The following is a 20,365-nucleotide window of genomic DNA, read 5'->3' as shown; positions in this document are numbered from 1 at the left end:
TGTTAGATCGATTTTTTTTTATTAATTTGATCAATTTCTTTCTATCTCATCTAACAGACCCATAGCTTATTTTGGATTAACTTTATTCATATGTATATAGTAATTCATTTCATTTAAAAAAACGATAGAAAACAAAATAACATCATGTTTCAATAAACACATTTTTCTTCCATGCACTTTTTCCATTTTTTTGTTTGTTTTGTTTTGTTTCGTGCTTTCAATTTTGTTTTCTGTTTTCTGTTTCTCTTCTGCTAGTTTTGTTTCAAATATGTACTTTCTACAATAATGCGCTTTTGTTGTATACGGTGTATGCAATATTAGGTGTATATGTATAGAGATATTGTATCAATAAACGTAAACGATACCCGATCGAAGGCTCTCACTTCCAATGTAAAGCAACAATTATCCTCCACATTTGCAAGGGATCACTGAGTGAGGGTGTGATACGGTAACAATCCGCATTCACACTCGCAATGCAACGTTCAACTTCCGTACTGTACTACTGCTACTGTAAATCCTTCGCATAAGCATTTTTCGTTGATTGGGATCATGTTTCATTTAGGTAAACTACTATCGCTTTTTTTTAATGCTCTTTTATATCAGGTTAACTTGCGTTTTCACAGGGACATTTAAATTCTTGGCTGGTTACTGACTTATTTTCTCACCCCAATGCGAGGATTAATGTTTTGCTACGGAAACGTAACGATACTATCATCGTCCAATAAGTAACGATCAAATTTTAACTGTTGCACCGTGAGAGCACCCCGTAGGGCACGCGCAATCTTTCTACCATTAAATGATACGTAAAAGGTTCAGCATAAATGAATGAAAGTGATTATGGCTCATTAAGCTTGTACTCTACATTATTAAGTCTCGTTGCTAGAGAATTCGGTAATTATTGTTTTGTTACATCATCATCATCATCGTCACTATGCATTATCTTCATCACCATCGAGCGGGAACATGACCATGGTCCGGATCTTACTGGCATGTAGCCATCACCAGATTAGCAACCGCAGAAAGGTCGTCGTACGTTCATGAGCAGCAACAAAAAATCCCACAGACACCGAAACCAATTACGCCATCAATGCAAATGTGTAAAGGTTCCTTTCCCACGCCTTAGGGTAGGTCGAAAACAAGCTGGGAGACTTATTATTTCATGTCACATTGGATCGGTGGTTTGGCACTTCATTTGTAATTTTTGGTTATTAATAACGGTTGATCGGGTTGTTTACTGTGTGTACCGTATGAAGGGCACCATATCAATTGGACGCATATGGGGGGGAGAACGTGGTTAAGGGGTTTTGTTGACGCTTATCGTGCTGTTGGAAACACACTGTTGATCTTGGATGACCCGGTGCTATTTTTAAAACACTAATTATGCATGTCCGTTTGTTTTTTTCTTTAGCCACAACGCAAAGCCGACCAATGCGCATTAATGTGCAATTTTCCTAAGGCTGCTAGCCGCCTTTTCTGACGCCAATCAGACGCCCATGAACGAACACGGCGGATGTCGACAGTTTTTTTCCGTCTCCAAACTGACACACTGAATAACATCATTCCAATGGCGAGCGAATATTCGTTGCACTTGATAGGATTTTAACATTCATCATACGACACAACGCATGACTCATTTTGGTATTTTCGACTAATGGTGTGACCCCGCGCTGTTGTTGTTTGGCTTCCTCAAACTACAGAGCTGAAGAGGGGCTACTAGAGTAAATACATTATTTGTCCTGTTGCTGTTGCTGTGCACGTCCGTGAACAGACATTCGCACCTATTACTACAAACGGTGTGGTACAAAAAAAACAAAGCCTATTTGTACTTATTTTGACTGTTTGTGCTGCTTGTTTGTCTCACAGAGTACCTCTCTCTCTAGCAATTACCAATTATTTCGCACCAAATCCTGCCCAATTAACATAATTGTTCTAAATGGCAAATAAGATTAACCTTTTCCGTCCCATTGCACAAATGGAAGATTCAGCTTTATTTCTCTACAGCTATTGTCTGCCTCTATCATAGCAAAAAGAAAAACCTGTCCCTTTAGCCATAACCACTGCAACATTGACACCGATGCATGCGTAACAAAAACGGTAGATGTGCGTTGTTCGTTTGGAATTTTTTGCTGGTGTTAAGCATTCTTCCTCTTTGTGTTGAATGCTTTTTTCACCACTCGTTTCTATAGTCGCTAATGAAGCGGGATTGAGTTTCGACAAAAAATTAATATAATTTTCCCTGAACTCCCTCGCTTCAGAAAACAATTCTCCTTATCCTTTCATACCGTTTGTTTTGTCAAGTGTTAAAACCGGGAAAATAAACAGTACGAAAGAAAGGAAAACATCCTTATCGTTTTTAGGGTTCTTGTATGGAAATAAAACAAATATAATGCTACCATTAATAGAACTAACTCGTTCCTACGCAGTTAACACACTACGGCTATAACGGAAGAAACTATGATCAAGAAAAATAAACCGCATTCGTATCAACGAAAGGACATATACCTTCTACTAACGGAACGTAATGTGAAATATTTAAACAAAACAATAAACATACAAATTTAACGTAAAACCAATCAGCTATGATTTCTTTGATTCCGTTTCCAGCATATGCTTGCATCATACGAACAATCAGTCTATGTAGGACAAAAAAAGGTGCCACCAGAGAAGGGTGAACCCTTTTCGCTCCTGTGAATCTATTCCCTATTATCCGGTTTACTTCTTTGTGCAGGAATATAGCTTCCCTCATGTTGCGTTCTTCGTGTGCCTTTCCTGCGCTTCCGTCTGAGCTTTCTCAACGCCAATGAGTGGCGGGTCCTTAAATTGCATAAATACTCATTCTAACCATACTCTGTAGTTAGTTATATGTTTCGTCCCTCCCATCGCTAAAATCTACTCGTTTTATCGGCAAAACTTACATACTATCAAAAACCACAGTAATATCATCCCTTCCCTAGACCTTACAGATCCACGAAGAAATCACAAATACAATGCACAATCAATGCAGGGCTAACGGTGCCCACCGTTTCCTCTTCTACGGCCGTGCTTGGCGCCTCAACGATGGGGTTTTGTTGTTCATCGGTGGCTGTTGTACTGCTGATGTTGCGTGTGCTCTCCACCAGTGTAGCCAAAGCAGTCGACAGCAAGGCCAACGATGGTGGCGGTAAGGCATCATCCTCTTGCAACAGAAAGTCACCAACGACGGTTGCGTCTCGTAACATTTCCCCCTCGAGCGGCGCCTGAAGCCCAGCGGCAGCCCGATCTCAGTTACCCGCGCCGGTTGGCAACAGACTGGCACTGGCCGGGTTCGTCAACACGTACACGACAGCTTCATACGTAGCCATCATGATCGCGGTATTCGGAATCTGTCGTACCAGCTGGGTACCAAGACCGCTGGATGGAGATAATAGAACGAAACCAAACGAAACATACATTAACGTTCATGTACGACACAATGTAGCGCATTAGTGCTATATTTACTTACCGGTAGAGGCCGGCTTTGCCTTCCTCTTTCCACACGGTAAGCAGCGTCTGCCAGAAATTACGGTACTTGTTGCCCTCTTCGCGAAGCCGTGTGCGAGCGACTTCGTGTGGGTACGCCACCACCGATGCGATCGTCTTGGATGTAGCACCGGCCGCCATGAATTCCAGAAAGTCGCGTGACGTTTTACCACCTTCACGTCCAGCTGAAGAGTCTCCGGCCGAAATGGCTTTAGCAGCCGGGGATGACTGACGTAGCTCGAGCTATATCGGTAGCGAAACAAGGAGGAAAAAAATGGAGATTAGTTCAACTCAACGTTCTGTGATCGCGCAACCAAATCTCTTCTGCGGCAACGCATTGTTGCCGTTCAGCTACCAGGACGTACGTCACCTTCGAAACTCTTGCCCGCTAACGACGAGCACTTGGCCTAACGGCCATTGCTCCTCTTTTTTGTGTGCATGTATGTGTATGTATGTGTAAGTGTGTAACGTATCGTGTAGTACGATGTTCAGAGGACAACAGTTTCGAACGAGATGATCAGCGCCCCCCAGCCCAGAAGATGGTAACGTTATGAGAATGAGCAAGAGAGTTTTGTAGGCATTCGCTTAATGAGTAGGAATTAATAAAGTAAATGTTAAGAGTAACTTGTTTCTTGTTCTATCGCGTCTGAGATTGCGTCTCAACACGAGCTACACGTGGGTTATAACATTCAGACTGACACTGACACAGGCGCTTATCGAGTGTGATGATGAGAGGCGGTTCTGAAATGGTACGAAACGATTACGTGCGCCCTTTACGTGGCAAAGTGGGTGGATGATGATTTGGTTTGAATTTGGTTTGCTGTTTGGGTGTAGACGACTGCAGAACTTAGCGAGGGAACCATCAAAACGCATCAAAGGAAATTCGATTAGTGAGCATTTTGTAATGCGTGTACGTTTCTCAATTAATCGGAAAACTAATTTCTATATACAATTCTGTCATTTGCCGTTTCAATTTCCACGATCGGATTTCCTTCAACGATCTGACGGTACCCAGCGCAGCTAGGAACTGGACGCTACACCCAGAACACAACGATACCTTGGCCCATGGGGTTTGGACACAAGTCTGGAGAGGAAGCCAGAGCACGCGCAGGAGGCGATGTTCTTCGCTGCTTTTCCTCTATCTCTCAGTTTTTCCCCATCTTTCAATCTCTCCCTTTCTCTCCCTTTCTCTCTGTCTCTTGTCTGTTTGGGTGTGGGTCTCCGCAGCTTCACGTACGTACGAAAAGCATTCGACCTACAAAACTATGACTGAGTGTGTATAGGAGGAAATGTTTTGCCGCTGATTACAATTTACCAGGGATCTCTTACGCTTCTCGCGGAATACGGACTAACCACCGGATATCCGTTGCCACCATTTATTCTTCTGCCTTTCACGACCCTGTGCAGTGGGTGGGGTGGGGCTTTTTCCACTTTTCTCGGTATGGCTTGGTCATATCCATCTATTATCATTCTCTTTCTTCTCTCGTTTTCTCTCTCGAGATGTGTGCCATTCGGTAGTATTAGAGATCACTTGCGCTAGGAGCTCTAGCGTTAAGGAAGCATGCATCACCATGAAACCACGCAAACAATGACATGAACAACACACAGATACGATGATGGACGACGACGCCACAGGATGAGCGAGCGGACAATGTGAACGGCATAAAGCACACCGGAGGACTGAAGTGGAAAGAGAAGTGGCATTTGATGCGATTAGGGAGCTGCCGGTTTGGCCGCTTCGATACATACCAGTTTCTTTTTCAGAGCCTCGTAGATGACGAAGTGGATCACGGTCTCCGAGATGCCGACATAGCTGGCGGTGATGCCCTTGTAGAATCCACGGACTCCCTGCGATTCGTAAATGCGCCGTACGCACTCACCTACCGTCATCCGACCGTTGGCATTGCTGTCCAGCTGCATTCGCGTCTTGATGAACCATATCGGATTGGTAGCCGTGGACGAAACGAATCCGGCACAAGATGCGCTCAGAATGTGCACCAAGGGGGAATTGGCCGGAATAATTCTGTTTGATGTGTACGAAAGGAAAATGGGTAAAATATTAAATAAATATTACCTCGACAATCTGCTTAGAAATATGAATGGATGAATCACATACCCAACAGTGTTCAGTGTATTCTTTGTCTTAGAATATGCGCAGAAGTAGATTGCCCGAGAAGGAGCCACACCGACGATATTCGGGCCGAGACCCTTGAACAGGGCCCGTGATCCTTCGGTTTGGACGATATGCTTCAAACATTGCCAGATACTAATCGATTGTACCGAGGTAGACAAACCACATTGCGGAATGGCCAGTATCTGAAACGGTAATAAGAAAATGTCGAGACACTTTATTATACAACAGATTCACAGATAAATAAAAACAGGCGTAACAATAGTCGTTGGTACAAATATTTGCTTAACGAGTCAAGATAAAAATGCTGCATACATGTCGTAAAACAGCATTCGCACAACTACTGTGCCCGCAGATGATTCGCTTGTATTTGGCTATTTTTGGTATCATTGATTGGTAATTTTCCGCCGCTCAGGAATTATCTAGAACAAGTCGCCCATATTTCACAGCAATCTTCATTTGCGTTCAGCCACAAGGAGTAAAAGTACGCTGGTAAAAACATGGCGATAAGAACAGAATTGGCCACATCATTACGTGACCCATGATGCCTCACAGGTCCAGCACGGTGGCGGCGGCCTCCCTTTTTTCCCAACTAGAACGCTTCTCTGCCAGTTCAAACCGGACTGGTCCAGATTTTCCTTCAGTAGCATCATACCACTTCACTCCCTGATTTGATAACCGGCCCGGCTAGAGAGATCGGTGGCTCGTGCTCGGTTAAAAGGTTACGTGCTGCGCCACTATCATCAATTGTTTTACAGGTTCGCTTTTCTGCGTCCAGCTTAAAACCAGACTAGTAAACAAGTTGACTCTGGTTTTGATTGGCCTACACGGCTCGACGGGTGCATTACAATCGCATTACAGCTGTCTGTTTTTCCCCCAACACGCCGGAAGATTATGCAACACAGTATCAATGATAGGGATAAAGGGAGGAGGTCCAGCATGTAGAAGTGGTGACCCCGTGTGTGCGCTACATTAGATTTGCCTTCCAAAGTACAGTTTGAGAACTGGACCCGTATGTGCTCGCTCCGAGCCAGTTTGAAGCGGCTTGCCGTTCGACCATGGACCTAATGTCATAGGGATGTCAAAGATCCTTCAGCGCAGCGCATGCACAAAAGCAACATATTCTTATGAAAACTGGTTCGTTCTAATCTCCGTTACTAAAACCTACCGAAGGACGACGACGGGTCAGGATCGTGCTAGCGCATACTCGGGACTGATGATGGCGGGCCGTGCTGTGATGCCGATCGGATGCTGAGGATGCGTTATTGACGGCGGACACGTGACGTACGTGATGATGATGATCGGTCAATTTCCCTCCATCGGTAACGAGCGGATGTCTAGTGGTGGTGGCCGCATGGATAAACGATGACGACGAACTTTGCAGACGTGTTTTTACCACCTCTAATGGACATGTCACTACGGCGCCAGCAGTACCAGCGATACTAAAACGAAAACAAGCATGGAAAATTTCAATTAATCACTGCAAGAAGCCTAAGACGATTTTGGTTTTCTTAGCATTATCAAAGTAATTCGTTGTAATTTTTAGCCTTGTAAGAATGACGACAGCATGGATGAACCTTTCCCGGCCAAAACCGGATTGCTTTCCAAAGTTATTTGTGTTCACTTCATCATTAATTACGCTCGAAATGGGTCTTCTTCCAAAACGCGTCACACCCCGTAAAACCTAATCAGCCCTTAGCACCACGACTAACCAATGTGCGCTAAAGGCAATTCGTGATGCGCAAAGCTAAGCAAGAGTAAATAAAAGACATCATCTAATTCTTTTACGTCCCAGGAGAACTGACAGCCGGCCACTATCAGCATCAGCAGCACTTGGTGTGGATTTGCTTTGCTCTCCTGTCGCGGTACCACACCGTCACTGTCTGCGTAACCGATCAATCAATCAAATTGAAATATGTTCACTCTCCATCGCAAGAAAGCGAACAACGGACGGAGACGTCTGTCCATACGTTTCACGCCATCTTTTTCTCGGACAACAACTCATAGGCCGTGAGTTGACTCGTAAATAGACTAGACCGTACTTCGTTCGATCGATTGATACCGATCGTTATGATGTTCGATTCTCGTCAACAACGTGCAGCGCAGCAGTGTTCTGCAGTGCGGCTGGCTGCCCTGCTTGAAAACCAGATCGGGTAAGATTGTGTACCGGATTAAGCTGCCCTTTTTAGCAACCCCTTTTGCGGCTATCATACCACACGCGATCATCCACAGCAAGCTCGATCGCGCGTGATCCTTTCAAATAGTCGACAAACCGAGTACACATCATGATACTGCTGACGATGATCGACAACCGCCACATCTCGAACAGCAAGATTGCACCACTGTGCAGGCTATCTCGGGGCGCTGATTCTAATTCCGGATCGGTTTGAAATGAAAACATGAGGCTAAAAATAAAAAGGATGGCAATTATTCGCTGGTTAGGTAGGGATTATCACCCAGACCAGTAAGGAAAAGCTCATTAGAAGCTGCCACTTTTGCTCTTTCGATAATGGGGCTGTTGTGATTCTTTTACACAATCAATACGGCTTTTCTTCATGAATCGCCGGAAACACTTTCTTATCATCCCGTCGCTACTTCGCTAAATGAAATGAACAGTTTCTTCTTTCGCAAGAAGCTTCCTACCTGTTCTCATTTTCTTTCCCATTTTAAGTGGGCTTACGTGACCAAGGAGTCGACTCCGACAGGCAACCGCCATTCATCTCAATCCGACGTTTATGCAGCTTTTTTATGTGTCATTGCAAAAAAGGTCATTCCACACCACCTTCCTCTCGGGGCTGTTCCTTCCATCGCTTTCACTACCTTTACCTGTCCAGGCGGATTTCAAATACAAACAACAACGACCTCTAGAGCCTGAGCGTAGTCCACGATAAGAGAATACCAATTAACATGATCACCCCCCTTGGCGTGTGTGTGTTGTTGTGGTGGCGCCAGATTTCTGCTGTGTTCTTTACTTTTCGCCCCAAATCATTCATCAACCATGAAGCGATGCGTGGATGTTTTCCTTTTAGTTGCGATCGTCGAAAATTTAAACTGCTTCGTCTAATTACAGCAACCGTTCGTGGGTGTGGTTGATGATTTCGTTTGCCATTTGCTCGGCACAATCGATGCAATACACCAGCGACAACAATCAGACGTACAACACATCACAATAATAAACACAATCTGTTTGTGCGCACGGGGAGTAAGGCTGAACAGATCACAACAGGAAACCAGCTGCCCTAGGGCAGGAAGGACGAAAGGCCTACAAAGCAAGCAGAGCAAACATTATTGCACAACCAAACAGGCTGACATTTAACGAACAAAAATGTTGTCACCTCGATCTTAAATATCACACCATGTTTTAGACGCTTTCTGTTAAATAAATTCTAATCTCTGCGTGATAAAAATCGTTCTAAACAGCAACATGTGAAAGAAGCGTGAGCGATGCACACAAGAAAACACAACTTGAAATGTCCGAAGAAGCTGCCACACGTTCTATAATGAAAAAATAGTCTGCCTCCTCAATCGAAATGGTTTTGTTTCCCATTTTTAGCACGTCCTGGTCTCCCTGAACGTCTCTCCCCTTCTTCTCGCTACCAACATATATTCGGTAAGATGATTGCAAGTGGAAACCCCCGCCATGAGTAAATATACCAACAGGTTTTCGATATTTTTAATGCCACATCGTTTCTGTGACATTACGGGCGGGTTGTGTGCATCTTGCGATGTCGTGTACAGCTGAGTGCCAGAGTGCTAAATGAATGTAAGAGCAAACGGATCAACAGCCAAAAGGAAAAGTGATCAGTATTGGCTGACATGGGGTAGACTAGTACGCGTCCTTGTGCGTGTTTCTTATTTTAGTTTGCTTTTTTTTGTTGTAAATAAAGAAACGTTTGCCATCGACCTTTGATCGCGGCTATAAACCTGACACACACACACAAGCTACGAAAAGAAAGAACTGACAACAACTGTATCGACTTCTTTCTGTTATTATCCTGTGTTTGTAGATTTGATTTGCATGAATCATCAGACATACGGTATAAGAAACACTTCCGTTTTTAATCCTTGTGTGTCACATCATGTCTCCTGTAAGCGTCCCACATAAGCGTATATATCAGACAATTCCAAAATTAAATCCCTGTGCAATTGTCACCTGTCGTGGTACGTTGAGCTCAAAGGTTGAAAGACACGGACACACATCTACAACTCTGTGTCGCATGAAAGATACAAAACCTGTAGTCCCACTGCCATCTTATCTCCATTTAAAAAAAAACAAGAACATTGGAAAGATATCATAGAAAATGGCCCCATAGTTTCGCAGCTCGTTAGAAACGATCCAACCTAATCTTATCTTATCGTGGCAATAACAATGTTAAATAAATAAAACATGTTAAGCAACGTACTATAAACCTGTGATAATATAAACCACACGATGCTGATAAGAGCCGTAACATGAATAGAGAGTTGAGAAGAAAAAAATCATAAAAGAGAAGACATCATGGGAAAAATAACTTAGATAACTGCTTTATTATTTTCATTTATTCTGAACGATGAAGAACTCATTTATCTTCCACTGATAGTCTTTGGCTTCAAAGTTTTAAAGTCGGAAAAGCAAGACTATCGATTAAATAAAAGAACATCAACTATCGTTCGAAAGTTCGTAAACGTTCCTGAAGGTCATATCAAGTTGGGGATTTATTCATGTGTCAACGTAATTGGTCTCTGTCACGGAATCTGTCCTAAAAGCGTAACGAATGTGCTCCATCGTTCCGTTTGATCAATACAATTAGGTTTCCAATTTCTACTTTTTCATATCACACATTTCTTGCATAACGCGCTTGGACCATCGATCCAAACTCCTCCAATGTACAAAATTGTCTCATTTTTGGAACGATGTGATCGTTATGTTTATTCGCCACTTAGCGTTCAATTTAAATCTAGCAACTACAACGCCCCAAGAAGATGTCGACGAAAGTTTACCAGTTTCGTGAACTTCGAATTCCGGATTGAACTAATTTTCTTTCCGCGATTTTGCCGTTGCAAATGAACGTAATAAATATCAGCAATGGTGCAAGGTGGTGTCATTCGCTGCTCTTATGGACAAATTAGCAACTTACAGCAAATTCCGTCAGAACATTGTGCATTGTGTCTGATCGACACGTTCAGCAAGTAGTACATACGTGGTGCTGTGTACACTACTAGGAGAAGATAATTGTCGTTGACCTGTTACTTCAAACAAGTGCGCACGCGAATGGCGCAGTTGATGCTTCCGTTCCGGGTGATGAGATTCCATTTTCCAGACACCGGATGAAGGTTGGCGCCCTCCCGTTCAACATCATCGTCGATTGCGAGCAAATTAGCATACCATCGATTATGAACTACATCAATACGTCTGACGGGATATGTCGCATGGAAAATTTTTACATTTTCATACTCTTCTGCAGATGGCAAAAGGATTACATTTCCGAAGATATGTTAATTATGGCACAATAAGTAAAATGAAACACTAGTATCTAACGTTTGTAACAATGAGTGTTTGCTCGCAAATAGAAGATACTCATCGAAACGGTTGCTATATTGCTTCATCCATCGGCTTTGCGCTAAGTAACGTGTGGGCTAGGGATCTCTCAAGAAGTGCCACTCTATTTGTGACTTGCACGACTTAACACAACACCGTACCACCGGTTAATACCGTCCGGTTAATACTGGAAATGTCGCTGCATTAAGGCTGAAGAAATGAGGCAGAATGGTGGTCGGTTTCCCTTATCAATACCGGTGGGGTCAGTTGACCCGTACGGGAAGCTTGGATCGAGACGCGACGTGCTTCATCAAATCATTTCCCCTTAGACATCGTCGCCACCTTCACCAATAGATCTTCCCGTAAAGAATACTTGCCGAGCTCTTGAGAGGTCTTGAGATAGAGATACACCAATCTGCCACAAGGAGGCTGGAACTGCGATGATGCTTGAGAATTGCTGCTTCATCGCCCGAATTCGACGAATCAGAATGTCGTTATGGTTTGGCCTTTTTTTTAAACATCATCATCAGCGGAACCAATCCCGGCGGCAGGTTTAATCGCAACAGGGTATAACATGACTGGTGCAAATAATGGTAAACAATTATTTTCAGAACAAAATCCCTCCAGCCGTTGGTTTAATCTCGCTGCTGCTCTGGACACGTTCCACGAACGACGGCAGATCAGGCGATCCGTTCTTCTGTGTATTTTTGGAACACGTCGGAACGCTCGAACGGACGTCATTCGGGACAGATCTCGCCGTAGGGTCAGAACCTATCGGCTATTTATTTATTTCGGAGTCGTTTACTTTGTGTGTCCAAATGGATCGCTTTGAATGAATCTCGCATCGGGTTTATTTGAGTGTATGCCCTTTATCAATGTTCCATTTGGTTTGTGCCGCCAGTATCGCGCACGCATTATCGCAAATTTAGAAGCTACAACGAAAAAAAAAACCATCGAAACATGTTTTTCTTTTGATTCGGGCCACTCACTACTCCCAGAAACCTTACGGAAACGTGATTTTCGAACCGGTTTACGGTGGTTCAGGAGATAGTTATGCTGCATGTTTCGAAATATGGGCCCAGGGGATGTACCTTCTACACGCGAGTGTTTCGAGTCTGGCAGACGTGTTTCTCTTGCTTTGTGTGCACAATTTTACGACACATCCCCGTTGTCAATGTTCCGTTGATTTCCGTATGCAACTGTTTTTGCAAGGTGATCAAGCTCCGGCAGGGACAGGATAGTCATCGTTACAAGACGCTTCGCAGCACACTTTGCGCCACCTTAATCCACCGTAATGAAAGTGAATTGATCAACGCGACAAACAACCTAAATGTTTTCCCTCCCTTAAGAAACGAAAAAACAAGGCCCTGCAAGTGAACTTCTGCTAGCTCGCGAGCGAAAAGGGCCCATCGTAAAGGAACGCAGGGTTGCTGGTGTGTGGTCAACAACAGCACGGCTATTTTTAGCTTGATCGTATCCAATTGCCCATATCTTGTGCTCGCGGTCATCAGCAGCTCACACAGCTGCAGTTGTAGTTGTGCAAGCAATTGTGCGTTTACGCATACCGCGGCATTCAACACACGACGATCTTCGTTAAAACATGGCGTCGTGCAGATACAGTGGAAATCACGTTCTCGCGCCGTCTCCCGTCAGTAGCGTGTAGTAAATTTCGTAATGTGAATAATTCTAGTAGCCAGAGTTGACGTAGGGCGTACACAGGTTTGCGAGGTAGGTCGCGAACAGAATACTAATCAACATCTCGAGATGTGTGGTACTCACGAGAGTCGTTGAATATTTGCACGAGACTGTCCTCAACTGACAAACCGAGGACTAACGTAAGTCCCTCAATAACGCGAGACGACTTTGCGTGGCATTGGACAACAAGTTCTACAGCATTGGAATAAGGAACATGTGGTCTCTTCCATAATTAAAAATGATTCTTTCTTCACCCCAAGCAAGACGACAACTAATCGAAGCCATGATAAGAAATCACAAGATAAGCTGCAGTTCCTGAAGATCATTCAAAAAATGAATCATACGTAAAAGCAGATGTCTATTGGGAAAATGCGATTCCTGCTTTTGTCTTTATATCATATTACCTTTATTATGTTCACAATAAATCCACAGAAAATAAACTCTTAATTACTAAAAATATCTATTGTAAGCTATTCTTAGTTAGAAGCAGATATAACGCTTTAAGAAAAAGCGCAAACTCTTGACCCAATGACCACGATTTCCAAAACCGATATAGAATCACCTTCCATTACATCACCAACCAACAACCTTAAAAGTATCAAATAAACAGCGCATTTTGTGTTGTTCGTTTCGAATTTCGTTCGAATGTCTGTGATCGAAGGGAGGTTATGCAATGCAACGTGACAACACCACTTTGATGGATGCATCGGCAGTTTTCGGAAGTTTAGAACACTCCGTCGACGTTCTAATGTATCAGATTCAAGGTCATGGATGAAATTGCGTCTCAAATTATTGCAACTCCTTTATGTATCTATCTAGCTCATTCCTTTGCGAGGTTCTATATCGCATTCTCGTTCTTCTCCATGACCCAAGATGGCGTTCGCGTCATGGCAGCGGCAGCAAGCCGGATTCTGATTAACGAGCAAATATTCCAGCCAGCAATGATTGCGAATGCACGGAATGCAATCGGCCACCGGTTTTCTAAGCTAAAAATAATCATAGCTGTAATAGTAGTGTCAGGGGATGAAACAATATCACAACCCATAGCCGGTATGTACATATATGCGCCCTTGCAATGGTGGCGCTTGTGAGTAAACAAGATAAAACATCTACTCTCTGGAATTGCACAAATCCATTTCACCTCGTTTGTACGGGCCCTTCACAGCCCTTCTGTGGAGGTATTATTGCGTCGCAAATTATGGTCGAAACCGGCCCAATTTTGAACCCACAAAAATAAACCTGTTCCAGCCCATCGTGTGCGGTGTGTTGAACCGATATGCCTACGCTCGTTGGTAGTCGGTGGTGCGTACGTGTCGTTTGTATCGTACGCACCAGCCTCCATAACAAAGTAGGCAAAGACCATAACCGTCCCTTTCCCATTGCCGAGGCGAAGGCAGAAAAGAGTCCTCACGCATACCACTGTATCGAGGGGTAAGTGTGTCTACGAGATGAAAAAAAAACACCCTGCTCCCCGTGACTAGCTGCAAGGAATGCACTTTCCCATTTGCATATCACACTATTTGCATTGAACTCGTGCCTGTAGGGGGTTGAGTTTTCTAATCTGTAATGCAAATTCAGCAAGACTAAAATAGTACGAAGTGAAGTACACTTACCCTCCGGCGAATAAGTGAATGAAGGATTCCCTGTCACGCTGTGACATAATTTATCGGCGATGACTTTTGTTGTGAAGATTTGCCTCCGAAGGCCTCCTATTTCTTATCTTTACACGATCAAGAAGTAAGAAAAATGTATCTGCACAATGTTTCTTATTTTTCAGTGTTTTTTTTTACTGAAAACTTCACACACGCACACAGTCACCAGGTTCGTTTCTATGGAATTTCACGCACACACACACACGGACAAAACTTCTGCTTTTCTTACTCTCGTGACGAAACGAATCCAATCATTTGTGTTTCCTTTGTAATGCTTTCACTTATGCTGATAAGGATGTGCCAATTATTACAGCCAACCCCACCGCCGTTCTAGCCCGGGTCCTATTAGCCCTATTCCAGGCTCACGTTGCCGTCCGCCTTGTGGCGAAAATGCACAGCGCCGTGCCGCGAACTACGCGGTGATGTAACCCAACTCAGAACGCGTGCTTTTGGGGGGATGTTACCGCGTAGAAGTAGGAAACAAAACGGAAATAATAATCGTGTCCGCGAATGATGCCGGGCAAACAATTTAGGGTGAAAACAATAATAAAGCCCCTCTTTCACTTGATTTATCCTACACACGCATACACACTCAACGGGGGTAACACACAATTTCTTTTTCACACACCACGTACAATAGACACGAAAACAGCTATGTTTGTGCCACAGATGTGAACGAAATTGTACGATAGCTTCAATGTACGGTTTCACAGCAAGCAATTTAGTCAAATCAATATTATTTTCGCTTTTCAATAGTTCCAATTATAAGTTTATTTTCAACTGAATAGTTTTTGATCACACTAGTCGCAGTAACTTCTTTTCACATCCGCACACCTTGACGTTCGGAACGAGAATGCTTCGGCTGACAGCTTCAGCCGAGATCTTTTGAACCGTGAGGCCGAGCTGGTGCAATAGGCCTTTTTGACAACTTGTTGGAATAGCAATAAACAACAACATGGGTTGTGAGAAGTGCGTCGTTGAAGATTATTTTGCGTTTCGTATAACCATTTCGATTACTCGTAGTAATGAGCAAAACAGCTCTTTACTCTGCAATGAATCATATGATCGTCCTGCACAAAGAAATACTAAAAGTCAATGTAACTCTGTAGGACTATGGACCGATGTAGAACGGTAGAATTTTTCAGGGGATATTTTGAAAAAATACCGTTTGGTCGAAACTTTTGGTGGCTGCATTTGTGGCATGTTCATACAATAAATTGGAAACCATGATAAAATGTATAAGTTGTTCGCAATACACTGAAAAATGAAAATTTAATTGAGAACAGGACAACCTCGTTAAACAGCATCTGCGCTGCTTAGGAGTACCATTGAGCTACTTGAAGAGCATTCATAAAATACAGTAACAGATAATGAAATGCTTTTTACGGGAAGCCGATCTAGACGAGATAAGATACACGACCTTCAGTATATTAGGTCGAACCCGCAGGCACTACTATTGGATGGCTGCCTCCCAAAGTTTATCTTTGGTCATTTCTTTGATTGCTGCTGTAATACGGATTGTGACGAGCGACCACATTATAAGACATTCTAAACTTGATGTGTTAAATAATTTAATGTACACAAAATTTTTTGAATTGTGAAACTAACAAAACTTCCGTGAGCTTGGTTTGGGAGAAAAGTTTATTATATACTCATTGCGTTCGATACATCGCACATTCTTTGATCGAGTCTCACAATTAAGCTAGGGGAGGGAGGAATAATGGTGAGTAATGTTACATATATCAAGTACATTTTCTTTTTGTCTATACACAATGAATCCTATCAGACAGAAGAGTAGGAAAAAAAGTAGTACATAACGAAACAAAATAAAGTATACCATCGCAACGGACGTTTATCAATATACACAGCGACAGGATATACAACATTACGGATGTTGAGTGCTTCTCCTTCCCACTCCCTGGTTTCAAACTTCCTCCAGCATGCAATGACGGTACGTCGATGGAAGAATGTGACGGAGTTGATGGAATTTTCGGAAAGGTCCGTCCGTGGGATGCAGCAGCATGGGCAGGGAGGCTCTGATCTTAAAACGGTGCGCATACTTTACATACTTGGAATGGCCAAACAAACAGTGCTGTCCTCGTGAGGACTGGTTCTAGCAAATTAAATAACAATAATCTTAAACACCATGATTATCCATGATAAGTCCTCGCTTTTTGCTGTGGCCGATATTAGGCAGCTGAATTGTAGAATACTTTTGGAATTCTGAAATCGAAAGAAAATATTTTAAAAAATGTATGGTCTTGTTAAAGAAAAATCTAAACGTACCATTTCGGTAGGACTTCATATGTTTGTTTTCTTTTGGGGAAATGGATGGCAATGGTGCTTTCCGGTTGACATATGGTGTATGTTTGCCTTCCCCATTTTTCGCTGCTTACTCCTTGTCACCCATCTTCACCTTTGAGGTCATGTAAATACCGACGATCAGACCGAACAGACCGATGGCAGAACCGAAGATTTCGACGATCAGGATCTTCACGAACAGGGCCGAGTTGGCAGCATCGGCCAGGGCTGCACCTGATCCGACGATACCGACGGCAATACCGCAGAACAGATTCACCAATCCGACAGCCATTCCAGCACCGAACATTACATAACCGGACATCCAGTTGTTGTTGCGAATGTTCTCATTGCCCGCCACCACGGACCACTTGAAGCTGTCCAGCATACCGGACAATACGATGGCTGTGATCAGACCGTAGATGGCGACCGCCTCGCAGAAAATAACCGAGATCAAGTTCTTCGTTTTGATGCGCGGAGCCTTTACACCACCACCGACAATGCTCACACCGGTTGTGTGGATACCCATGGCCGCACCAACGACGGATAGAGCCACGGCGAACCCAATCCCAAGGGTTGCCCACATGTACGGGGACGTTTCCTCCAGGAACCACCCAACGCTGACTCGCTCGCCCTTGCCCGTAAGGACATGGTAAAGTATCAATACAGTCGCTACCGACACGAACGACGTCGAGAAGATGTAACCGAGTGTGTATCTCATCTTTGCCTTCCTGTGGAAACGGAACGTCAGTCAGATGGGACGGAGCAGCACTTACAAATCGATCCGTTTTACTCACTTTTGCGCGATTGGACCACAAATTTTCAGCAGCAACAAATACACAAAATTTCAGTCACAAGATCAAGACGTCATATGACCAAGAAAAGAGGAAAACCAACAAGAAATACCCCACTCTCCTGTCACTGTCAACCGAAAGGTTCCGTTTATCCGGGCTGATTTTACGCACCACAAAAAATGTTAAATCTACTCTTTAATTAATTCATTGATGTTTAAATTTTTCCTCGATCAATTCTTTGAATTTCCTGAGTTTTCTGTATCACACATTTCGTATTTCTTTGCTCACAGTACGAAACAAAATCCAACCAACAAGGTTACTACAGCCTCCGCACCTTTTTAAACGTCAAATGTCTCATTTTTTATCTGCGCTACAAAACAAAATCAAAACATTACGTGCAAAAAAAAGAAAAGAAACTATTTAAGTGCTCTGCGAAGGATAGTAATACGCATATTATAAATGCTGCTGATAGTGGAAGAAAATAAGCATCCTAAAAGCAGCAATCATCCCCCAATTTACGCCTAGCGCCGTGTGTCTGTTCCTGCTGATGTTCAATGGCGGACAGCGACAACGATAACGATGGGTTGAGCCTATTCGATATCGTCTGGGAAGACGTGCTGTACGTGAAGCTGTTTCCGCTGCTATCGCTGAAGGATCTATTCAGCCTTCGGTGTTGCTCTCGTCTCGCCAAAACCTTCGTCGACAATGGTCTCCGCCGGCTGCAGGAGATCAACCTGTCCGGGAACAATTCGCCCCATCTCGACCTTGCTTTCGCGGTGCTGGCCGAGAACTGTCGCAACGTTCGCGTGATTAATCTGGCACGCTGTAACTGGCTGCAGGATAGCATCCTCTGTCCGTTGTTAAAATACAACCACAAGTTGACCAAAATCAATCTAAGCCAATGTCTCAACATAACGCCCCGCTCGATGCAACCGATCATCATCGGGTGTAAACAGCTCACCACATTGAAGCTCTCCCATTGCCATTGGCTAACGATTGGCGCGATGGAAGCATTGACACTGCACCATACCAAAATCCAGGAGTTGGACATTTCACACTGTGCCGCACTGAACGAACGATGCATCTCGGTGTTTCTGCTGAACTGTCGCATGCTGAAGACGCTATCACTGTCGAATGTACCAGCAGTAACGGATAATTTGCTTTTGGCTATTGCCAAACATTCCAAATTTATCAAAAACCTCAACCTAGTCGGTTGCTACCTGATAACTGATCGAGGAGTTTTGTAAGTATCGTCGATTTGGAGAGAATTGTGTCGATACTAATACTAATCATCTATTGCTAATTTTGCAGAGCGATTTCCATCTGCTGCAAGGAGCTGGAATCGCTCATGGTGCGCGAGTGTCCTCACGTGACGGAAAGAAGCCTGGCAGTGCTACGAGGACGCGTATTCATCGATCGTCCTCGCGTTTTCCAACCGGATATGAATATGGTTCCAAACATGGGCTTCCCGAGGCTGTTTTTGCAGGTTTAATTGTGCTGGATGCCTCTCTACTCGGCACACGCTACACCTGCCATATTGGGATAATAATTTACAGATAAACATGGAAAAAGGGTGTGATAGTTAGTATAATAGTTAACAAACGTGACATATATACATACAGCACGTAGCATTGTAAATATAGTGTGACACACGCAGTAGGCGATACTTGCATATTTATATACAGAGTCGTAAAGTTTAAAGCAAAAAATACACGTAATTTATTGATTTCGTCTATCGGCTAAACAAACGATTGACTTATCATTATTTTGTCACCTTTTTTCCTTTCGATTCCTTCTTCTTAGTACCTTTTGCTTCACCGGCAGGCTTCGCTGGTTTACTCGTTTGAGCGATTGCAGCAGATTTTGCGACTTCTTTCCCTTTGCCTTGTTTCTTACTACCCTCCTTCTTGTTGGTTTTGTCTTTCTTCTTTTGCCCTTTACCGTTTACCACGGTGGAAGGTTCCTTTTTCTCAACACCTGCCGCCTGCTGCTTTGCCATTTTGCGGCGTTCTAACTTCTTCTTTTTCGTTCGAAGTTTTTTCTTCTCTTTCAGTGCACTTTCCCTATCAAGGAACTTCGAAGGTTCAATAACAATCGAATGCCCATTAAGTAGTCTTCCGTTCAGATCGATCGCCTTCTCAGCCTGTTCGACACTCTCTAGCAGTACCATCGCCAGAGCCTTGCTTCGCACACGTCTAATTACGGTACATTTGCCAGCCGTAGAAAAGAAGTTTACGATATCCTTATCGGTATGGATCGGTTTAACATGCTTCAAGCAAACGGTCCGTTTTAAACGATCCGAACGCGCATCCTTTGCTTTTAGCGCAAGATCGGATTGTTTCGTACCATTCTTCGCCTTTTTCTCCTTAGGTTCAGCTCCCTTTCCTTTCAGTTCCTTAGAGACCGATTTATCCTTTGCCAGCTTCGTCTTTTTGGCCTTCTTTGGTGGCTGATCTTCCATCTCCTCGTCATCATCGGAATCAGCAACGTCCGGTGCAATGGATTCATCATCTTCTAGCTCCATCATATCGTCATCTTCCTTTTCACTATCCAGCACGTCGTCTTTGCCAGAATTCAGATCTTTTTTCTTTCCAGCGGCTTTCTTCACCGCCGATGCATTTTTCTTTGTAGGTGTTTGATTTTTGCTCTTTACTGCCATTTTTGGGAGAGGTTTTTCTACGCAACAACGCGTATACAAGACGAATTATCAAACAAAACTGCAAGAATTTCACACGCTTCGCACGTGTTGATAAATTAGAACAGAAATAGGGAAATGTCA

General features: G+C 43.6%; 4 protein-coding genes across 4 annotated transcripts; 1 reads left to right on the top strand and 3 right to left on the bottom strand.

The window, feature by feature from the left end:
* Window positions 1-66: 66 nt before the first annotated feature.
* LOC125763496 (mitochondrial carrier protein Rim2) lies at window positions 67-15,366 on the bottom strand. The gene is made up of 6 exons (XM_049426753.1): window positions 14,456-15,366; window positions 6,798-7,071; window positions 5,615-5,814; window positions 5,248-5,521; window positions 3,482-3,741; window positions 67-3,390 (listed from the first exon to the last, which is right to left on the bottom strand). The coding sequence occupies exons 1-6, from the start codon at window positions 14,500-14,502 to the stop codon at window positions 3,261-3,263; spliced, it is 1,185 nt and encodes a 394-aa protein (XP_049282710.1). The 5' UTR covers window positions 14,503-15,366; the 3' UTR covers window positions 67-3,260.
* Window positions 15,367-16,117: 751 nt separating this feature from the next.
* Window positions 16,118-17,711, bottom strand: LOC125763591 (V-type proton ATPase 21 kDa proteolipid subunit c''). The gene is made up of 3 exons (XM_049426928.1): window positions 17,590-17,711; window positions 16,781-17,523; window positions 16,118-16,717 (listed from the first exon to the last, which is right to left on the bottom strand). Exon 2 carries the CDS (start codon window positions 17,511-17,513, stop codon window positions 16,887-16,889), a length of 627 nt encoding a protein of 208 aa, XP_049282885.1. The 5' UTR covers window positions 17,514-17,523; window positions 17,590-17,711; the 3' UTR covers window positions 16,118-16,717; window positions 16,781-16,886.
* A 182-nt stretch (window positions 17,712-17,893) lies between these two features.
* On the top strand, window positions 17,894-19,351 carry LOC125763549 (F-box/LRR-repeat protein 15). The gene is made up of 2 exons (XM_049426834.1): window positions 17,894-18,829; window positions 18,898-19,351. Exons 1-2 carry the CDS (start codon window positions 18,141-18,143, stop codon window positions 19,076-19,078), a joined length of 870 nt encoding a protein of 289 aa, XP_049282791.1. The 5' UTR covers window positions 17,894-18,140; the 3' UTR covers window positions 19,079-19,351.
* On the bottom strand, window positions 19,349-20,245 carry LOC125775018 (uncharacterized). The gene has a single exon (XM_049445398.1). The coding sequence runs from the start codon at window positions 20,243-20,245 to the stop codon at window positions 19,349-19,351; it is 897 nt and encodes a 298-aa protein (XP_049301355.1).
* Window positions 20,246-20,365: the final 120 nt, after the last annotated feature.

This window comes from Anopheles funestus, chromosome 2RL, assembly GCF_943734845.2.
Source record: "Anopheles funestus chromosome 2RL, idAnoFuneDA-416_04, whole genome shotgun sequence".
Classification (NCBI taxonomy): Eukaryota; Metazoa; Arthropoda; class Insecta; order Diptera; family Culicidae; genus Anopheles; species Anopheles funestus.
Note: the sequence above shows the minus strand (reverse complement) of the source record. Positions and strands in the feature narration are given on the sequence as shown.

Bases quoted from the DNA above. Each gene is read 5' to 3' on its own strand.
- LOC125763496 (XM_049426753.1), bottom strand. From the start codon at position 14,502: ATGTCACAGCGTGACAGGGAATCCTTCATTCACTTATTCGCCGGAGG. The intron at 3,742-5,247 runs GTATGTATCGAA...CTACCGATATAG, and splicing joins AGGCTCTGAAAAAGAAACTG to CTCGAGCTACGTCAGTCATC. The intron at 3,391-3,481 runs GTAAGTAAATAT...ATCTCCATCCAG, and splicing joins GGCAAAGCCGGCCTCTACCG to CGGTCTTGGTACCCAGCTGG.
- LOC125763591 (XM_049426928.1), bottom strand. From the start codon at position 17,513: ATGAGATACACACTCGGTTACATCTTCTCGACGTCGTTCGTGTCGGTA.
- LOC125763549 (XM_049426834.1), top strand. From the start codon at position 18,141: ATGGCGGACAGCGACAACGATAACGATGGGTTGAGCCTATTCGATATC. The intron at 18,830-18,897 runs GTAAGTATCGTC...CTAATTTTGCAG, and splicing joins ATAACTGATCGAGGAGTTTT to AGCGATTTCCATCTGCTGCA.
- LOC125775018 (XM_049445398.1), bottom strand. From the start codon at position 20,245: ATGGCAGTAAAGAGCAAAAATCAAACACCTACAAAGAAAAATGCATCG.